The sequence below is a fragment of the Felis catus genome, chromosome B4 (genome assembly GCF_018350175.1).
Source record: "Felis catus isolate Fca126 chromosome B4, F.catus_Fca126_mat1.0, whole genome shotgun sequence".
Taxonomy (NCBI): domain Eukaryota; kingdom Metazoa; phylum Chordata; class Mammalia; order Carnivora; family Felidae; genus Felis; species Felis catus.
In genome coordinates, this window is record NC_058374.1 from 132,409,466 (window position 1) to 132,429,395 (window position 19,930).

General features: G+C 59.7%; 1 protein-coding gene across 2 annotated transcripts; it reads right to left on the bottom strand.

The window, feature by feature from the left end:
* Positions 1-8,544: 8,544 nt before the first annotated feature.
* Positions 8,545-19,560, bottom strand: CBX6 (chromobox 6). Of its 2 annotated transcripts, XM_023257709.2 has the most exons (6): positions 19,386-19,560; positions 19,161-19,204; positions 18,944-19,009; positions 18,727-18,793; positions 13,448-14,389; positions 8,545-9,429 (listed from the first exon to the last, which is right to left on the bottom strand). In XM_023257709.2, exons 1-6 carry the CDS (start codon positions 19,452-19,454, stop codon positions 9,406-9,408), a joined length of 1,212 nt encoding a protein of 403 aa, XP_023113477.1. In that variant the 5' UTR covers positions 19,455-19,560; the 3' UTR covers positions 8,545-9,405. The 2 variants fall into 2 exon arrangements, with proteins under 2 accessions (XP_023113477.1, XP_019691151.2); XM_019835592.3 differs by having other exon boundaries at positions 8,545-14,389.
* Between the last annotated feature and the right edge of the window lie 370 nt (positions 19,561-19,930).

Consider the following 19,930-nt stretch of genomic DNA (forward strand, 5'->3'; position numbering starts at 1 on the left):
CTGAAGGTGCCGCATCTCCCACTTCCCCTGTCTCCCGCAAGACTGCCAGCCCCTCCAGGGCGGGGACCAGCTGCATCACCCTCATCTCTGTGTCTCCGGGACTGGCAGGAGACTGGTGTAAAATCTCCTGGGGACTCGGGGGTAAGGACCATTCCTCAGCATGATTTTTTTTGGTATGCCCACGGCACAGCACTAAGTGCCTGGCACTTAGTAAATGCCCAATGCAGGCTGTCCTTTCCTTATTTATTCCTAGCACATATTAGGTGCCCAGTAAATGTTAATTTCCTTTTTTTATTTCTTTACCTTTATTCCCCAGGTGCCTATAGTGCCTTCCTTCATAGGTGTTCTGTTCTTTCTTCTTTCTGCTCCCACCCCCTTTCTGAACAGGGTGGGGAATCATTCAGCCTAAGGCTCATATATGTGTTCAACCAAAGTACCCCAGCCTGGGACCTTCCGAGGGGAAGCAGGCTCAGGTAGGGCCCAGAAATGTTTGCGTAGCAACAGTAGATGCCAGGACTCGAGCCCAACCAGAGAGGAGGGGCAGAAGCCAGGGAAGAGAGAGCTTTCCTCTCTGGGGAAGCCCAGAGATTTCCATCCAGAGTTGCTGCTTCCCTGGAAGCCAAGCCACCTTTCAGGCTTGGGCAGGAAGCGAGGACATCTGTTCCCAGCTCAGGAGGGGCCGAGGACCAAGGAGGAAACGGGTGTCCTCCTTGCGGGGGGGCCCGGCAGTTGGCTGGAAGGTGTTTGCCTGCATCCAGGCCCAGCCAAGAGAGACCAGAAGGAGTGGCCAGCCAATAAGGCTGTGGCCTCTTTCCATAGCGGTCAGGGCTCTCACCGTCTCACCCCGTCATCCTGACAGCCCCCGGGGTTCAGTCCGTCCCTCCTCCCCACACTTCGTACTCTGTTACTTGCCCTGGCCACCCTGGAGCTCCACGTTATAATCTTCCTTATTTCACAGGTAACACTTGAAACTCAGAGAGGTTCTGTAATTTGCCCGGGGTCCCATGGTCACCGGATGTGCACCTGGGATTTGAACCCGGAAGTTTTCAGACTCCACATCTCTCGTTCTTGCTGTCTCTCAGCGTCCATCGGACCCCGACCAATGAGGAAGCAGCCAAGTACATCCCGGGAGCCTCACTCCGCCCTGGGCTCAGTCGACCCCCTCCTCCAGGCCCTTCCCCGACCCCATTAGCCAAGGTGGCCCGCCCCTGCCCTCCCCCGGTAGTCCCTGCACCTGTTTCTGTTGCACGGGTCTGTGACTTGTGTTTCCCTCACAAGCCTGAGAACTTCTTGAGCTCTGGCACCGTGGCTGTTTCCTATCTGGGTCACCGGCACCTAATGTGTGCTCAGGGTGTATTTACTTCGTGCACAGCGGAACCTAAGGGCTGATGGCCATTTCTCCAGCGCCTCTAAGGAAAGGCAGGTTTCTGATGACCCCCCACCCCCACCCCAGGATTCTGTAGACATGGCACTTGAAGGCAGGGAAGCTGAGTTTTAGGGCTCCAGGAGGGCAGACCTTGCTGTCTATGTATATGATGGAAGGCCTGTGAAAGAGAAAAGGTCTCCCTATGAAGGAGGATCACTGAAGAGGGTCAGAGCAGAGGCTTGTGATGGGGTTAGAGGCAAGGGGGTGGGGGCCCGGGACCTCACCTGGATGACCGTTCATGTGTATCCAGCGAGGAACAAAGGGTACAAAGGAACAAAGGAACAAAGGGCAGCTACTCCTCAAATACCATTTGTTTCCTGATCTAGTCGGGGGCAGGTTGGGGAGACTCTCCCAGAGGCTGGCAGAGGGACAACGCAGGAGAACGGGGTAGGGTGGACCGTCCTGCTGGCTGGACCCCTGATCCTGCCCGCTGACCTGCCAGCCTTCCTCTTGCCCCTCCTTGGGACGGGTCTGGGCTCGGGGTCTCTCTCCTCTAAAGTTTGGTACAATTCGCCGCTAGCGAATTCGCCACTCGCTAGTGGCGAATTGTACCCACACCCAATTTATTTTTTCAGATACAGAAACTGAGATTCAGGGAGGGAAAGGGACTTGCCCAAGATTTCACAGCCAGGAGGAAGCCTTTGACAGTAATGATGACCCCTAACGCTGAGCGGGTTCTTGCTATGTTCCTAAGTGCATTATTTGTAATCATTTGAACCCTCACGGATACCCAATGGAATACAGACAGTGATGCTGAAGTCCAGAGAGGTCAAGCAACGTGTTCTAGGTCCCTCAGCTGCCAAGGCAGGTCGCTGGGATTCAAACCCAGACGTTCGAGCTCATGACCACTAGGATATACCGACTTTCTGGGAGGAAGCGCAGTGCAGGGGAAAAGCTGTTCTCATTAGGGGGGTTCTTCAGAGAACCCCCGTCCCTATTGCTGGAGATCTCCCACCTGCAGCTGCCACCTGGGCGAAGCGTCCCCAGGCTGGCTGGGCTAACAGTCCCCTTCAACACCTGTCTCCCGGGGGTCCAGCCCAACATGAGTCTTTCTGATAGGATCTCAGGCCCCTTCCCTGCTTCCCCCCAACCCGTCCCCTTGGCACAGGATCCTAATTCAAAATGACCTCAAACCAGCTACATTCTGCATGGTTCCCTCTGGGGCCCCGGGAGACACGCTCGCATCCTGGCCCCCAAATGCTGGGACCGCAGCCCATTCCCAAAGCAGCTCGGTCCTTGTCTCATAGCAACAAGGAAGCCTAGGCAGCCTCTCCCTCCCCTTGGTCACCTCACCCTCAGAATTCCAGTGGACACATGCCATGCCCTCGGGTTTTCCGAAGCCCCCTCACTTGCCTTGAGGTGGGGGGGGGCGCCCTGCCGACTGTTTCTGAAGAGAGCGTCCCCCTCTCCAACCGCATCCCCCCTCCAGCTACTTAGCCCCGCAGCCTTGGACGGATGAGAAATGAGGGGCACTTTGGGTCCAGCCCGTTTACAAGTCCACACGTTGGAATGGGGGTACATGGCCCCCATCGTCCTCAGCTCTAGGGGTCTGGACGGGAGCAGGCAGCAGGGCTGAGGGGGAAGGGGGGGATGGGTGTCTGCATTCAGGGGTCCTTCAGTCACAGATGCTGGTAACGGGCCAGAAAGGGATGAGTCACAGACAAGGCGCAGGGTTCGGGCCCCCTCACTGGAAGGTGGTGAGTCAGGCAGCCCATGGGGGCCAATTTGCAGTCTGGAGGCTCGTTTTGAACAGAGTTTGAGGGTGTCACATGGGGGTGGGGCAGAGGGGTTGAAAGCATGGGCTTTGAAGTTAGGGCGTTTGGGCTTTAATCGCTGGGCCGCTACTTACTAACGGTGCCACCTGGGCAGGTGACTCAGCCCCTCTCTCCAGTTTCCTTGGCTGCACCGTGGGAGCGTGTCCAGCTCAGCGCCTGGCTCCTGGGGCCCTCAGCGGGGTTCCCTGCAATCCCACGAGGAAGGGGGTATTCCTTTCATCTCCTGTTTTGCAGCTGGGGAAACTGAGGCACCGTCGAGCTGAGCAATATGCCGCGGCAGGCGCACCCAGTCAGGCAGCCCGGCTCGAGTGGCTGTGCCCTCGCCCACCGTGCTGTGCGGGAGGATGTTGGCACGGTGGGAAGGATGGCCGCATGGGTTCAAATCCCCTCTCTACCATATAGGAATGTGTGAGTTACTTCACCTTTCTGGACCACAGTCCCCTGCCCCCCCCCCCCCGTTTCTATATCATGGTTACCGCACTGTCCGGGTTGTTAAGCCTCGTAAAGTCCACCCTGTACGTGTTAGTTGTCCTTCTGAGAGCAATTCTGAGGTGGAGGGAGAATTAGAGGCAGCAGCTCTCCCCCATTGCAGAAGGGGATGCGGAGGCCCCGAGAGAGTGACCCAGCGGCTTGAGGTCACACAAGCGGCGGGAGCGGGGACTCATCCACTGTCTCTCAAGTATCCTGAGGCCGTTACCTGGGAGGAGGTATTGAGATCTGGTGAGCAGACAGCTGGCACACCCATACCGGAAGTCGGAGGAATGGTCAAGTCCGGGTACATCCATCTGCAAAATGTCTCTTCTCACCCAGGCCGTGCTGGAACAAAACACTTTCACGCGCTTCGCCTCAGACCACCCCCTTCCCCACCCCACCCCCACCCCTGCCAGGAACCCTGCGAGGGAGGGGCTCCTGGCTTCTGATGCTACTAAGGAGCACTGGGGGCTGGAGAGGGGAAGTGACCCGACCACCTGAACCTGGACGAGGGTCTCCTGATGGTGACTGAGGCATGAAAGGCAGGCAGGCAGAGGAGGGATGGGTGTAGGCGAGCAGGTCAGGGCTGATGAGAACAGAAAGCCTCGGCCGGGGACACTCCACACTCCGGCAGACCCTGGGCCCTGTGTCCCTGCGGGGGTTGCCAAGGGAGCCAGCGAGATGATGGTCACTTTAATGAGTCCCTGTGGGGGACAGAGTCTACATTTGCCTTTTCCAAAGCGTGTCCTAATGCCTTGCTCACAGACTACAGGAGCCTTAACAGAGAACCCCTAGGGACCTCGAAATCCACCCCAAAAGAGCGTGTTGCTCATGCTGGGATTTCACATCAGGAGGCAAGGTGGGCAGAAGGCTGAAGGGGGGGGGGCTGTCTTTATGTCACGGCACCTGCTTTGTCCACCAGCCCATCCCGGCTCTGCATAAATGGCTCCCTCTGGCTCCTAAAGGCTGACTGCTAGCAGCTGTCGCTTAAATAGAGGCTCCCGTCTTTGTCACATTGTGAGCGCAGCCTTTGGAAGGAACAGAGAACGCTTTGGTCTTCTGCTCTAATGAAGGTCATATTCCGTCTAGAGGGACCAGGGGGGACCTGTTCCCATCCAGCTCTGACTCAGATTGGCCGCACGCCTCCCGTGTCTGTCTGCCTTCTATTCACAGTTTCACATTCATCCTGAGTCTCTTTTTTCTAGAGATTTCAGAAGTTTGGGCAGGGAGCAAGATCCAGGGGAAGGGGAACGAGAGATCTGGGTTACTACCCAAGGAGACGAGCCTTGGGCTTTCAGTTCTCTTTTGGCTATTGATTTGTAATTTAACGGTAACGTGGGCTGTGGTGACAATTTCTTGAAATTCACTGGGAGTGGCTTTCTCTCGTTACCACGCGACGTACACGGCCATGTCTGGAAATCTTCGGTGTGTGCTTGAAAATGAAAATGATGTGTTCGATGTAGGAGTCTGTACGGGCCGTTTGTCATTCTGCTGTGTGTCTTTGTGGCTCGCTTCTCTGTAGGTCTTGTAATTTTGGGGGGCAAGCTCCTGTTAACAAGGGTTTTATCCGTGAGCCTCCCATGTGGCCTTTACTGTGGGAATGTCCCCCCCCCCCCCCCCCCCCCAGCAGCCTTGTGTCTGCTATTCGACCTCTCTGTGGGTATAACCACGTTGGCTTTGTGTGCTAATTACCAGACTTGGGAGTTCTGGGAGCGTGTGGATAACACAAATCCAAATCTCAAATGTGCGTTAGGGAAGTTCTGGAGTTACAATTTCTCGGGGGAAGACTTCAGTTTCATTTTTTCCAACGGAGCCAGAAACAACTTCTCCGACAACTTTTTTTGTTTTGTTTTGTTTTGCGGAAGGGTGATTTTTCTCCTCCATTTGCCTTTTCATTGAGGATATGCCTTATTTGGGTGTCTTTGTTTGAAATTTCTTCTGGCAAAGGCTCAAGGCCTTGTCTCCCCGTCCCTGTATAAATGTAAAATAGGCTCCTTGGTCACCGAAGGCCAGCAAAGGCCAACGCCTCCCCACACTTGACCCTGGGTCATCCGCAGACCCGCCCTGCAGGGTTAAGGATTGGCATCTTCTTAGCACTCTGAGTTTGGCTTCTTCTTTGTTTATGATCCCCGGGGATTTCTTCAGTGTTTTGGAAGCTCAGCTGGGCATTTAAAGGAATGTTTGCTCTGCCTTAGCTAGTAACTCTAAGTATCTAAGCCAATCACAAAATATCCAATATTCCAAATCTCTCTCAACTCCGGCCACTTCCAACCATCCCCACAGCCTCAGCTGTGTCCCCGCCTCATTCTCGCTCACCAGGGTTCCTTCCTGCTTCATCCCTCCTGTGACTGGAGATGCCCAGAGCCTGTGGATGTCTGGGGGAGGGGGGAGGGGGGAGGGGGAGGTGCCTCAGCCCTGGCTTCCTTTGCAGACCCCCTGCGTGGACCAGGCGGCCTTGGGCCTTGAGCTCTCGGAGCCAGAGCCCTCTTTGAAGTGCGAACTCGCAGAAGCCAGCAGCCTGAACAAAGAGGGTGCCACGGGCACCCAGGCCTGTGATCTGGCCTGAGGGGGTCTTGCCGTCTGGACACAACCACGCTGACCGCTCCCCCCCCCTCCACCCTTCACTTCAGACAGCGCTTGACAAGGGCAGAAAAACCGCTGCCCTTACAGCTTTGAAAAAATGACAGAGTAATTGTGCACGCTTGTTCTTGCCCCATCCCGGCACCTCGTGGCTGACCCGTACCCCTGGAGAGGCCCACGAATAGAAGGTAAGGGCGGGGGGGGGGGCTATGTCAGGCATCACCGGGCAGATGAACTCTGTGACACCAACAGTGACCCTGACGCACTTCAAACAGCAAAGCCTGCCCTCTGAGAGGCCTTGCGTGGTGCACCCCCCCCCCGGCCCCCAGAACGAACCCCCCAGTCCTCCTTGAGAAGCCGTTGTGGTCACACTCATGGCACGGCTTGCGACGAGAGACAGCAGGGACTCTAAATCTCTGAACGCACCCGCCTCGCGAGGGCACACTCTTGTTACCGGTCCCAGAGAGCGTGGGGCTTGAAGGCGGGAGTCCGGAGCAAAGCCCCCTCTCCTACTGAGGGCGGTATGACTTCAGGCAAATGACACAGCTCCTCATTTGAGGGGGAGGGGAAGCCGGGAGAGGGGAGGGGAAGGGGTGAAGGGAGCCAGTAAAGCACTCACTGGTGCTCCGCGGGTAGCAGGTGCGCTGGCCAGATGAGCAGGTGGCGTGGAGGAGGTGCCACGGAGGAGGGCCAGCCCTCACCCACCTTCCCACCCATCTGCCTGCCAGGGACACACTCCCACTTGCCCTGCCGGCCGGGGACCAGTTGGATGAGTCGCACTGGGGCCCCAGGTCTGCTGCTCGGCCACTCCCCAGCCTCACCGACCCCAGTGGGAGGTGGACCCTTGGTGACAATTAGAGAAACGACCAATGGAGGGCCTAGCGTCTGTGTCTCAGGCGCTGGGCTGTGAGACGCGGCCCCGCCCTTAGGGACCTGGGAGGACAAACCCACAGGTGGGGGCCTGGGAGGCACCTGGAGAGGCGCCAGGGTGGGAGGGGAGAGCACCTTGGCAGGCTGCCAGGTGGACGACTCGGGACACGATCCTGACTCCGGACACGATCGGGACACGATCCTGAGGACAGCCGGCTCCCAAGAGGCCTGAGGCAGGGGCCGCCAGCCCCCAGTGGCACTCGTGTGGAGGAAGTAGGGGGAGCGCGGGTAGGAACGGAGGCTGGCAGACCAGAGAGGCTTTGCCAAAGACCGGGCGGGACTGGTGGGGACTGTGCAGGGTGGGGAGACATCTGAGAGGCGAGACACCGGGGGTTTCATAAGGGGGTGGGGGTGCTGTAGGAGGGGAAGACTGGGGGGGGGGAACACCTGCTCAAGGCCCCGCAAACGGGGGGCAATGGATGGACACAGGTGTGGCTCAGGAGCAGAGCGACAGGCCCTCGAAGAAGGTTTGGGTTTGCCTGGGGCCGCTGCTCTTGAACCCGTGAGGCAGGCCGTGGGGAGAGGGCTCCTCGTGGCTGCTCCTCTCCCAAGCTCTGTGGCAAGAAACTTGTTAGGGACGCAGCCCTACAGACCCCTCCGCTGCAGCCACTGTGATTCCAAGTGGGGAGCGGGCAGTGGAGGGACCTCCCCCTCCCTCGTGCCCGCCTGCCTGGCCTTCTCCAGGTTCAGAAAGTGGCAACACCTCAGCCTTACCAGCCTTACCTGTGTAGGGTCCTCCCCTCCAGCTCAGTTCACTGGCAGGTGGTGGGGTGGAAGGAGGGTGGGAGGTGGCGAGCTCTGAAATGGGCCACAGCTGGAGGGGCAGCAGCCCCTCCCCTCCCCTCCCCTGCAGCAGGAGAGGCCCTGATGTTTTGGTGGGACTTTTTTGAGATTTTTTTTTAAAGTAGGCTTCATGCCCAGAACGGAGCCCAATATGGGGCTTGACCTCATGTTCCTGAGATCAAGACCCGAGCTGAGATCAAGATCGGATACTTAACCAACCAAGTGGCCCAGGCACCCCTGGCCTGATGCTTTTATTTATTTTTTTAAAGTGTATTCATTTATTATTTCTGAGAGAGAGAGAGAGAGAGAGGGAGAGAGCACACAGGAGGAGAAGGGACAGAGAAAGAAAGAGGGACGGAGGGAGGCAGACAGACACAGAATCCAAGGCAGGCTCCAGGCTCTGAGCACAGGGCCTGACTCGGGCTCGAACTCCCAAACCGCGAGATCGTGTGACCTGAGCAGAAGTCAGATGCTCAACCGACTGAGCCACCCAGGTGCTCCAGGCCTGATGCTTTTAAAGGCCACAGTCACAGCCTGTTAGAAATGAGACAGACACACGCCCACTGTAGGGGCCGGACCTTTGCTTCGGAATGTGACAATTTATTTGGGGGGCAAAAGAGGCTTTTCACTCCCCCTTCCTGGCATTGATACAACATTGAAAAGCAGCAGAACGAAACGTACAAGACGAGAGTAATCGGCACAGACCCCCCTCCCCCCGGCCCAGAAACAACCGAATCCAGAACAGAACCGAAACCCACACCCAAAACGAGCCGTCTTCTCCACCCGCCACCTCGGGGAGGGGGCAGGTGGACTGGGGGCCCCACCCCCGCGTGGGGGTGGGGGCTCCATTTCTGGTTCCCTCTCTTTCACCACTGGAGGCAAAGTTTAGCCAGCTGGGAGCTGGATGGTTGAACCACAGACAAAGGCAACAACACTTCATTTTTAAAATGAGAGAGAAAAGAGACCGCGCCCCTCCCCAGATATAGAGCTATATATGTATATTTTTATATATATAGAATTCATTCGTGCACAGTTCATTCAATGAGCTTTTCAAAAACTAAAAAAAAAAAAAAAAAAAAAATCATACGATACGTTTCTTTAGGCCTTTGTGTTTTTAAATTAAAAGAAACGAAAAGTGCCCATCTGCACTCCACCCAACAGCCAGGGAAAGGCCCCAGAACCCGTTCTTTCTACCTTGACCTCTCGCAAGGGGTTCCCCCCGTGACACCATCAGCCTCCCTTTACCTAACTGAAGCTCTGCATACAGTTGGCGCTCACTCGCCGCTCGGAGTGGGGTACCGACTCCTTCAAGGTGGGGCAGGGAGACCCCGCAGGCCTGGGAGCTGGGGTCCTCTGTCCCCGCTCGGCCCGTCACCCTAGTTCGGCATGTTGGTGACTGTCAGCCAGACGGAGGCAGGCGAGGGAGACAGGCTCCTGGTTTTAGCCCCAACCTCCTTTCTGAATCTGAGAGGAGATGCAGACAGAAAAAAAACAGAAACCTTTAAACACTTTCCTTGTCTTTTTCAAAGTGATTCCTTAAACCATACAAGCCCCCAAGAGGCTGCCTTGGGCTAGTGCATGGGAGCCGGAAAGTGGAACTGACCATGTGGGGCTCCACCGTCTGGCGTGGGCCAAGTGCAAAAAAAAAAAAAAAAAAAAAAAAAAAGAACCACCCCCCCCCCCGAAACCAACAACAACAACAACAACAAAACAAAGCCCCCAAAACCCACCCCAACCCAAAAAACCAACAAAACCCAGAAAGGTGAGAAAAGGTGGTATGTCCACTCGGGTCCCCGCGGAGGCTGAAGAGGCTGGTGATGACCCAACCGCTCTGACCTCACTGCTTCCTCCTTGGGGCGGACCTCTTGCCCAGACCGCCCGGCAGCGGGGAGCCGGCCAGCTCTCTAGCAGCTTCGGCACCCAGGCCCCCACCTTTGGGAGGGGCTTTTCCCAAAATACCAGGGCAGCTGGGCGCTTCACCCCGCGAAGCAGCTTTGCCTCGTGGGGCCCTAGTTTCCAGGTCTCTTAAGTGGGGCGCTCTCCGCCCACCTCACACTGACGTCGGGCCTTGATCAGCCCTTCTCATTTTGCCCCGGGCCCCTGCAGGGGGCAGGAATGAAAGGGGGCTGTGGGAAGCTAGAGGCCCCGGCGCCAGCAACCTCGACCGCCACCGGATCCTCAGCAGCTGCCTGGACACCAGCGGTGCTTTACGAAGAGGCCTTGCCGCCCAATACACCCATTTCACAGAAGGGCACGCTCAGGGTCGGAGAGGGAAATGAAGACGGAGGTGTCCCAATTTCCCATCTCAAACCAGAGACACGGGACCTCACCTGTTTCCTATGACACGTGGGCGGGGAGGAGGAGGTGGCGTTAAGGGGAGAATGACCGATGCCCCAACCGCTACTGAACGTGGGAAGAGATCGGGCTTTGAGGGATATTTCACATATAAAAATAAAGCGAACCAGAATGCGACTTCTGCTTGGTAGTTAGGTAAACGGAAAAGCAGCAAGGGGAGAGGGAGGGCCCGGAGAAGGCTGATTCGTGCAAGAGTGTGTGTGTGTGTGTGTGGGGGGGGTTATGGGTTTCCCGCTCAGAGCCACCCTCGGAGAGGTAGGAGGGCTCCGCTTGCTCTGGACCCTGTGCCCACCTAGACCCCCCCCAGGGGAGGTGCCCACCTCGAAGCAGCGTGCGCGTGTGCCTCTGCGTGTGCGGAGGTGGGGTGGGGCCACGCGGCGGGGGGGCAGGGGCAGGCATTCCCTTCCCCCCATGGTCCCCCCCAGTCCCTCTGGATCACCGCCTAAGATTCTCCCGGAGTCTACAGCTCCTTCTTCCTGAAGCCTGCAACCCCCACCCGGCCAGGCAAACTCAGGGGCGTCACGGTCTTTGGGGTGATGGGGAGGGAGGGACCAGAGGACGGGACACGCTGGCAACCAAACGGAAGAGAGCAAGGAACCCAACTGTATCCACTCACCAGCCTTCCTGGAGAAAGTCACCGATGACACAACAGTGGGGCTCCCGCTGACCCCCACCCTCCCCAAACGTGGGCTCCAAGCCCCGGGCCCCTGCAGTTCTGGCTAGTTCCCTTGGGGACAGCTGTCTTCCTTCCCTTTGAAGGAGGGTAGGTGTGGAGTGTGGGCCCAGGACAGGAGGGAGGCCTCCCCACCTCGGGCCAAGGAGAGAGAGCAGGGACCCCAGGGACCGGCAGCCGGGTCTGGGTTTCCGTCCCCGGTTCCTAACATTGCCACCTCGCCTGTGCAATCATTGCTTCACTAGTTTTTCTTTAAATATCTCTTTCTCTCCCCCCCACTCCCGCCCCAGCCCCATAGGAATCCCACGATATTTTTTTCTATTTCTTTTTTTTTTTCCTCTTTTTTTGTTTTTTGTTTTTCTGCAAAACTAACTCTTTCACTTTCCTGTCATAAAATCACCTCTGAAAACACAACTTCTTTACAAAAAAAAGTCACGAATGACACGGACTCTCAGGAAAACACATTTCTATGGTCTCTGGAAACACCTGTAACTGGCACCCAGGTGGTCGTTCACCTGGGGTGAGGGGTCGGGTGGGGGGGGGGGAGTCCCCTCCGAGGACAGAGGAGAGATACCAGCCCTTCTTTGGGGAGGGGGGAAGCCAATTGGCACTTGGACGGCCACAGAGCCGACACAAAGGGCAGGGTGGGGAGGGGTCTAGGAGTGCCAGCCCCCCAAACCCTGTGAGGGCCCTTGTTCTACATCCTGGGGCGGGGAGGGACGGGGGCCACGCCACAGCCCCCCGCAGGGAGATTCGGAAGAACGAGTCCTCCTGTACTTCGGGCAAAGGCATTTGCTACCTAACAGGATTCCCTTTCTGCCTCCTTCGACCACCTTTTGCCATCACGCTTCTGGGCTGACACACCCCTGGCCGCACACACCACGAAGCTCCCCTGGGCGACGCACAGGGACAGGCCATTCAGGCCAGACTGACAGCTGGGGCCGGCCGGCAGGGTGGCCTCCCGCAGGGCACGGGAGCCCTGGTCTCGCCCCCCCTCCCCCTCCCAAAGAACACAGGCCCCCTCTTTGGTCGCCCCCTTTGGCCTGCCTGCCCTCCCAGTGCCCGGCCTAAAGCTGGGGTGGGTCTCTGCCATTGGCATGGACGGCCACTGGCATGGCCCGGAGCTACCCACAGCTTCGAGCAGGCTGTGCTGGGAGGAGGAAGCCTCAGCAGTCGGCCGCAAGAGAGAGGGAGGGGGCGGGCGAAGCCGGAGGCCCCCCACCCCCACCCCCAGAATGGTGTCCAGGCTTCCTCTCCCCCTCCTCTGCCCCTCCCCCCCACCCCAGGGACGGGGGAAGAAGGGGATGGCCCGGGCGGGGGTCTCCCCCTTCCACCTCAGCCCCCACCATGCCGTGTCTGCAGCAGAGGCCCGGCTGGTTGCGCCCACCACCCCGAGGAGGAGGGCTTGGGGGCACACACACCAGCACTGGGGGGCTGAGGGGATCAGCCTGTGGCCCCACAGCAAACTCCTCGGGCCCGAGCCAGGTCTGGGCAAGGAAAGGTCCAGGCCTTCGACGACCCTATTCCGTGGAACCCTCAAGGGGGCCGCCTGAAAGCCCGGGCCCAGCGCACATATGCGTAGGCGCACAGACACGCCAAGGGGCGGCAGATGAGTGCGCCAGCTGGAAGTTTCTACAGCAGGTTCTTGTAGCACCTTTGGTGGAGAACTGAAGGGGCCTTTAAAGATGCTAGGAGGCTGTGGCAAGGGGAGGTCCCTGCCAGTCCCTCCCACCTTTGAGATGGGGATTGGGAAAGAGACTGGGTGGGGTGGAGCCTAAGGGGACCTGCTTGGGTCTTGGCCAAAAGCGGGCAGGAAGACCCAGGCCTCCGGTCCAGCTCCTGCTGCATTCGTTGATATGGAGGGAGGGGCCGAAGCTGGCCTCACCTCAACCTCTGTCTGGGCTTTGCCATCCCTGCCCCTCCTGCCCAGGCATCTGGGGGAAGGAAAGAGGCAGTGCCCATACGGGGAAGGGGTCTCCTAAGGGGCCCCGCAGCTGCCGGGTTAGCACCGAGAAATCAGATGCTGTGTGCGCGAGCTGGAAGCAAGCCGGGGGAGAGAGAGCGGGATGTGGAGGAGGCAGCCAACTCTGGGTTCCGGGGCTCCCCAGGAGCCCCCCAGCGGGCCCCACCATGCATGGGCTGGGAGGGTGCCAAGAGACAAGGAGGAGGACTTCTGAGTGCCCTGGCCCCACCCCGGCCCAAATCCGTTCCGGGACGGCCGCTCCCCCAGGCTTCGGGGGGGTTCCAACCGCCCAGCCCCCTCCCGGGGTCAACACCGAGCCATCTGAAACAAGCAAAGCACGGGCAGAGGTGTCTGAGGGCAGGGGTGGGGGCAAGAGCAGGGCTCTGGGCAGGAGGGCCCCCCCAGCCCCCCCCCACCTCGGTGGAGCCCCTTCACTTGCTCACCCCGCTGCCGCCACCACCCCCAGTGGCACCTGCTACCCCAGTAGCCACCTTCTCGAAATCCTCAGGGTTGCAGAATTCCTTGATAGTGACTGTCAGAAGGTTGCTGGTGACATCGGTGACGACCACGTTGGAGCAGGGTGACATCTCGGGGCGCCAGTCCCCAGCTTCGGGCTCAGAGGAGGCGCCGGCAGGCTCAGGGGCCACGGGAGGCGCCTGGCCCGTGGCAGCCGTGACGTCGGGAGGCACCCTCTTGCTGGTGGCCGCCACCTCGGGAGGGATGGACAGGTCGAGCACCTCAGGCTCACGCCAGTCGGGAGCAGATGGGCTCATGGTCTCAGGGAGCAGCTTGGGGGGCGCGTCATCGGGGTCGGAGGAGGACTGCGGTGCCGGGGAGGGGCAGCCGGAGGAGCTGGAGCTGCGGGCGTCATAGGGGGCGGCGGGGGCCGCCAGCAGCAGCCCGGGGCCCGGGGAGGCGGCAGGGTCGGCCTTGCCCGCTGGCGGGGGAGGCGGAGGGCCGGGCGGGGGCTTATTGTACAGCGCGAAGGTGCCGAACTTCATGTGGCGGATCTGGGTGCGCAGGATGCTCTCGCTGAACTTCTTGCTTTTGCCGATGACGCGGTTCCTGGAGGGGACTTTGGGGCGAGCGAGGGCTCCTGCCCCCTGCCCGGTGCCCGCTCCACCCGTGCCCTTGTCGATCACCTTCAGGTTCAGGATGATGCGGTTTCGCTTGGGCTCCCGAGGCTTCACCTTGCGATTGATGATGCGCACCGTCTCAGAGAAAGGGGAGATGGGTGGGCGCAGGCCAGGGCTGCCTCCCTGGGGGTCCGGGCGGGGCAGCGGGCGGCGGGACATGCGGTGGCAGCGGCGGATGTCCTTCTTGAGCCGGTGCACGGCCGCGCTGGAGTGCAGCTTGGGCGAGGAGGCGCTGGCACTTGGCTTGACAGAGAAATGCACGTCACTGATGCGGAGGGCCTCAGCCTGGGCTCGCGCCTGTGGGGCAGAGGGAAGGGCTGAGCGGGGGCTCGGCTTCCTGCTGACCTCCTCCGGGTGCTCCTGCGCCAGCCACCCACGAGTACGGTCCCGTTACGCTACCCTGCGAGCCCTTCAGAGAATCAGCTGTGCTCCCGACCCCGGCTTAGAGATAAAAGGAAGCCCATTCGGACAGGTGAAGCAAAGTGCACGAGGCCTGAAAGCAGGTCTCACCCCCGTCGGGGCCCGCCACGGCTTGGCGGTGGGGCCCTGGGACAGATAGGGTGGGGGCTGCCCTTGCTGACACAGAGGAGTGTCCTCGATCAGGACACGACCCAGAAAGCACACCCTTTGCTCAGAAGCCCCGGACCAACTCTGCTCGGTGAAGGATCCCAGCCTAGCCTGGCACCCCTCCACAGACCGATACTCGGGGACAGAAAGAAGGGGGAGGCTCCTCCCTGCTTCACTCCACACCCCAACGCCACTGACCTACTCGCAGGGTCCCAAATGCTCTGTGCCCTGTCTCTGAACGGGCTACACTTCCAGATTGGATTTGCCTCCCCAGCTGATCACCCCTGGGACAGATCCTTAGCTCTCAGCCCCTCCTGTATGCTCGCATATGCCCTCCTGTATGCTGCCCTTCCCTTCCCGGGTCTGACTCATGTCTGCCCAGGATCTGGCTCAAGGCCTGGGTCTGAGCAAATCAGTGCCAGTGAATTCCAAAGCCGGCACCCAAAGCCTCGGTTGGAACCCACCCCAGCGAGACATGGGTTTGGTGGGGATGAACCAAGAGGTGGGAACAGCTCCGAATCCGTGCCAAGGTGGCCTGAGGGCTGGATGGCTGAGTGAGCCTGTGGGGCCAGTGAAAAATGTCCCCCGCTCTCAGGCTCAGCTGCACTCCCAGGTGTGAGGCGTGTAAGGCCCCAGGGCTCTGTAGGAGCTCACTTCACTGAAGATGTGGGGTGTGGCAGGGCCCCCAGAGTCCTCAAGTTCAGGGCAAGGGACTCACAAGGCCATCAAGACCGTCCTCCATGGCCAATCCTTCCTTCACTAACAAAACACTAGTCACAAGCCAGCTGCTTGGAGCTGGAACTATAACCGGAGCCTCTCCCCTAGGGGCTGCCCTCCATGGAGAGGACAGGTCACAGGCAGTTATGACACTGGGTGACCGACTCAATGTAAGAAAGGACGTACGGGGCCTAGAGGAGCAGAGATCAGGCGCACGGGCCCGTCTTGGAGGATGAAGCCTAAGCAGGAGGGAGCCGTGGTCCCTTCTGAGCCTGACACGCCCCAGGCTGCTGCAGAGGTCCCGTGGCCTGCCGCACGGACGCCACTAAGACAAACAGTGGGAGCAGAGAGCCCAGCAGTGGGAGGATGTAGCGGGCAAGGGACTGAAAGCAATGGCTGGAGAGAGCGGAGGCGATGACAGAACTGTCACCTACAGATACCTTGGCTCCCGGTGGGGGAGACGCGCTAGGCTGTCTCCTCCAACCTGGGTGGGCCGAGAGGGAGAACACATTCCCACGGTCGGCCCGTGAGCTCCGCAAGAGTGAGACCTGTAGTTTGGGGTCTCTCTACATCCCACCCCACAGCACTAGACACTTAGCCAGTCCCTGCGAGGTGGCCTGTGTGCCCCTCAGGCAAAACTACATCGTATTTGACCACAACCGCCCAGAAGCGGGGTTTGCGGACTTCTTCACTGCATTAGCGAGGATCGTCTTTAGAAGGTGGTGGAAACATGCTTCAACGCCACATGGCCCTCCTGGCCACGCTGGGGGGGGTCTCCTGAGGGCTGCTTGGCCAATGGTCCCTCCGGGCACTAGGTGGCAGCACACACGGCCTAGTCTGCCCGGGACCAGGGTGGCCAGCTCCTCCCGTGCACCAGCCAGTGGAACCAGGGACTGGTCTCATCCTATCCCTTCTCAGACAAAGGCAGGAGAAAGCTAGCCTTTTTCCTCGGCCTGGCAAGCAGGGTCTTTTGCAAGTTCATCCCCAAGGGAGCTCGGGGGAATCTCCACTCTTTCTGTCCCCGCCCTGGGCGGGGGGGGGGGGGGGGGGAGGGGTCAGCACCCTGGGGGGGGGGGTCAGCATTTATGCCATCCGCATGCTGCCTGAGCTCCCAGACCTCTGTCATCGTGGCTCTGCCCAAATCCAGTGGCGAGGGTCCCCGCGGAGCGGGGTTTCCAAACTTTTTATGGGAAACGTTTCTTACTTTGCAACTTCTCAACATATATATGTATCTTTTGTTTGGAAGGGGACCGGTTTACCCTTTCCCCCTCCTCTCCCCTCCGCCAGGTGGCTGAGAATTCACTGAAGGTGGGACCTGGGTCTGGCCCGTGAATGAAAAATGGTACCCACGGCCAACGTGTTTACTCCGCTCTGGCCGGTGACAGGCACGGCTCTGAGGGGTCGGCAGGTACTACAGACAGCACAGAAGGTTCGAGACCTGGACTCTACCGCCGACTCTTGGTGACCGTGGGCAAGTTACACAACCGCCATGGCCTCAGTTTTCCTATGTATAAAATGGGGACAACGACAACCTACCTCACGGGCTCCCGTCTCCTTCAGAACGGTTCCGGAGCAGAAAGTAAGCGCTGAGAATACTTTGTCTCCCAGATACACCGCCTGTCAGGGACTCACAGAGCCCCGGGCCCGGACCAAACTGATCTCCACCACCCCTTGCAAATATCTACAGTCACTGTCGTAAAGGTCCAGGTCAAGGTCCCGCCATCTGCCTCTCCACCCCCTGCCCCACCAACTCTGCGACCATCATGGTTTCCTGTGTGTGTCCACCGTGTCCCCTTAACCTGACGTGTGCTCTCTGAGGGACGGGGGTGAAGGAAAGGAGCAGGAATGGAGGCCAGGAAGCCGGGTGATGGCATCTCACGTAAGCCTCCTCCCCCTCTGGGCCTTGATTTTGCTCATGTGCGTAATGGGAATGGTACTCCTTCATAGGGTTGTTGAGAGGATTAAAGGAGATAATCCACGAGGGGCCTCAGCACTGTGTTAGGCTCAGAGCCAGCTCAGGAGCTACGGCTACCAAAGGAAAAAAAAAAGGCATTTTGTGAATCCAAGCTCACGGTCATTACTCACTTCACCGCTAGAGGGTGCTCCAGCTGCGCTCACAGCCTGTCACACAGCCCACCCGCCCTCCAGCTGCTCCGCCCCATCCCTCCTCCTAAGAAACATCAAGGGTTAAGTGTGCTCCTCCATGGATCCCGGAGCGTGTGCAGGTTGGGAACAGGAATCGTGGAAACAGGTGGAAAGCTAAGGAGTCTTTCGTGTCTGCTTTAAGTCCAAACCCTTGTACACGCACAGACCTTTTGGTCTGGGCTTCTTGAGCCCCACCCCACCCTCACGGGGCCTTTTGGGCAAATGGGAGATTCCGAGGTTCTGCATTCGGCAGAGTCTCTCTTCTCTGCAGAGCGCTCCCTGCCCTTAGCCAATCGCCACAAAGTCACAGGCTGTCAGGGTAGGCTGGGGCCCCAGGCAACTTCAGCACTACTGGGTCAACTGTGGTTTCCCAGGGAGGCCTGCCTGCAGTCTCGCCTGCGTCCTAGGGTCATCTCACCTTCCCTTTCCGACTCTGTTCTGAGAAAAATAAAATACCACCCCCCACCCCAAACTGAACCCTAAGATGGCTTCCTTCCTAGGTCTCCCTCCCCTGCTGAGGCTAATGTGCTATGCTTTCACTCCCCCCACCCCATCTTCATTACAATGTCCAGAAACGGCCAGCGGTGGGGGTAAGCCAGTGGCTCAGCCCGTAAAAAACTCAAAGCGAAGTGATCTAAGGTCAAATTCAAGCTGCAGTCCCCAGTGAGGAGGGGAGACATGCAGAACCAATCCTGACAGTGAAAGAAGCTGGGGGCAGGGAGGCAGGTGGCCCCCAAATGCCTCTTCTGTTCCCAGCCCTAAAGGAAGCCACATTTACTCTCCCCCGCTGGGTTTGAATTCCAGGCAGAGCCTTAGCAGGGCTGGGGGCGATGAAGGTTCCCTTCATCTAGCGTGTGGAAGTAACCTCCCTGCCACCCCCTCAGGTGGACAGCCCCCACCTGCCTCATCCACCCCCCCCCCCCCAATGCGGGAGCCCTGCTGGCCAGCCCAGACTCTGTTTTCTCAGCGAGGATTATCCTCCCCCCTCACTTCCCACTCCCAGGCCCCTCTGGCTGAAGCTGGAGCTGCCCAGGGCCGGCTGCCAGGGGCTCTTCGGGGGCTCACAACCACCCCCTGCCCAGCTGGGGCCCCTCTGGAAAGGTCCGCCTGCCTGGGCAGCCGCGGATCTGTCCCTCCCTTGCAGGCCCCGTGCTGCGCCAGGGCTAGGGGCCCGAGAGGGGGCTGCTGGGGCTGGGCCAGGTTACCTTCAGGAGGAAAGTTTTGGGTTTGGGTCCCCTCTTCTTGGGCCCATACAGCTCACGCTCCCTCTCCCTGCGGCCGAGAAACGCCAAAGGTTAAAAAGAGCCCCTTCCCGGGCCCCACTCCGCGCTGCCCTCCCCGCTCTCCCGCTTCCCCCGCTTCCCCGCGCGGCGCCCCAGCCGAGCCTTGGCCCCGCCGCCCCTGCCAGCTCCCCAAACTCACTTCTGCTCGAAGGCTGCAATGAGCCGCGAGTCCAGGATGTTCTCCTCGGGTTCCCAAGTGCTGTACCTGCCGAGTCACACATGCACAAAATAAAAATGAAAACCTAATGGGCAGAGGCACATGCGAGGCAGCAAACGTGCGCACCCCCCCACCAGGAAAAAAAAAAGGCCCCGTTGCCTCCCTTTCCCCCTCGCCCCTGTATCCCGCCGGCACTTACTTGATGGCCCACCCCTTCCATTTCACCAGGTACTCGATGCGTCCCTGAAAAACAGAGAAGAAAAAAAAGGGGGGAGTGGGGGTGGGGAGGATGCGGGGACGCGAGGAGGCGGCGGCGCGGGGGTGGGCGAGAGGGCCCGGGTTAGCGGGACCGCTTCGCCCCGGTGAGCCGCCGACCCGGACACCGGCTGCCGGGCAAGGCGTCCCACCTCGGGAGGCGGCTCACCTTTCGGATCCGCCGTTTGATGATGGATTCGGCCGCGAAGACCCGCTCGCCCACTGCAGACAGCTCCATCTTGCTCAGCGGCACCCACAGCCCATAATACTCCCTGCTCCCGCGGCCGGTGCTGCACCGCTCGCGCACGCGCCGCAGCGCACAGGCCCCGGCGGGCGGGCGCGCGGCGGGGCGCGCGCGCTCGTGTTCCAGCTGCGGGCCGTCACGTGACCGCTCGGGGCCGGCGCGCCGTTGCCAGGACCTCCCCCTCCCCCGGGGCGGTTGCTAGGGAAAGTGTGCGCTCGCGGGGCGGGGGCGCGCGCTGACTCTTAAAGGGGCCTCGCCTGGCGGCGGGAGTCTGGGCCCGGAACCCGGTGGATGCTTGGCTTGTGCGAAGCCTGGTCGGGCGCGGTGCAGCCCGACAAACACCCTCTCACTCCCCTCTCCGTCTTCCCGGCCCCGGAGAGTTGACACCATCTCCCTCCCTTTAACACCTCCCCCAGGAAAGGCTCGCTAGGCCCCTGCAGGGGAAGGACGTGAGAGTCTGTGCAGCTGCT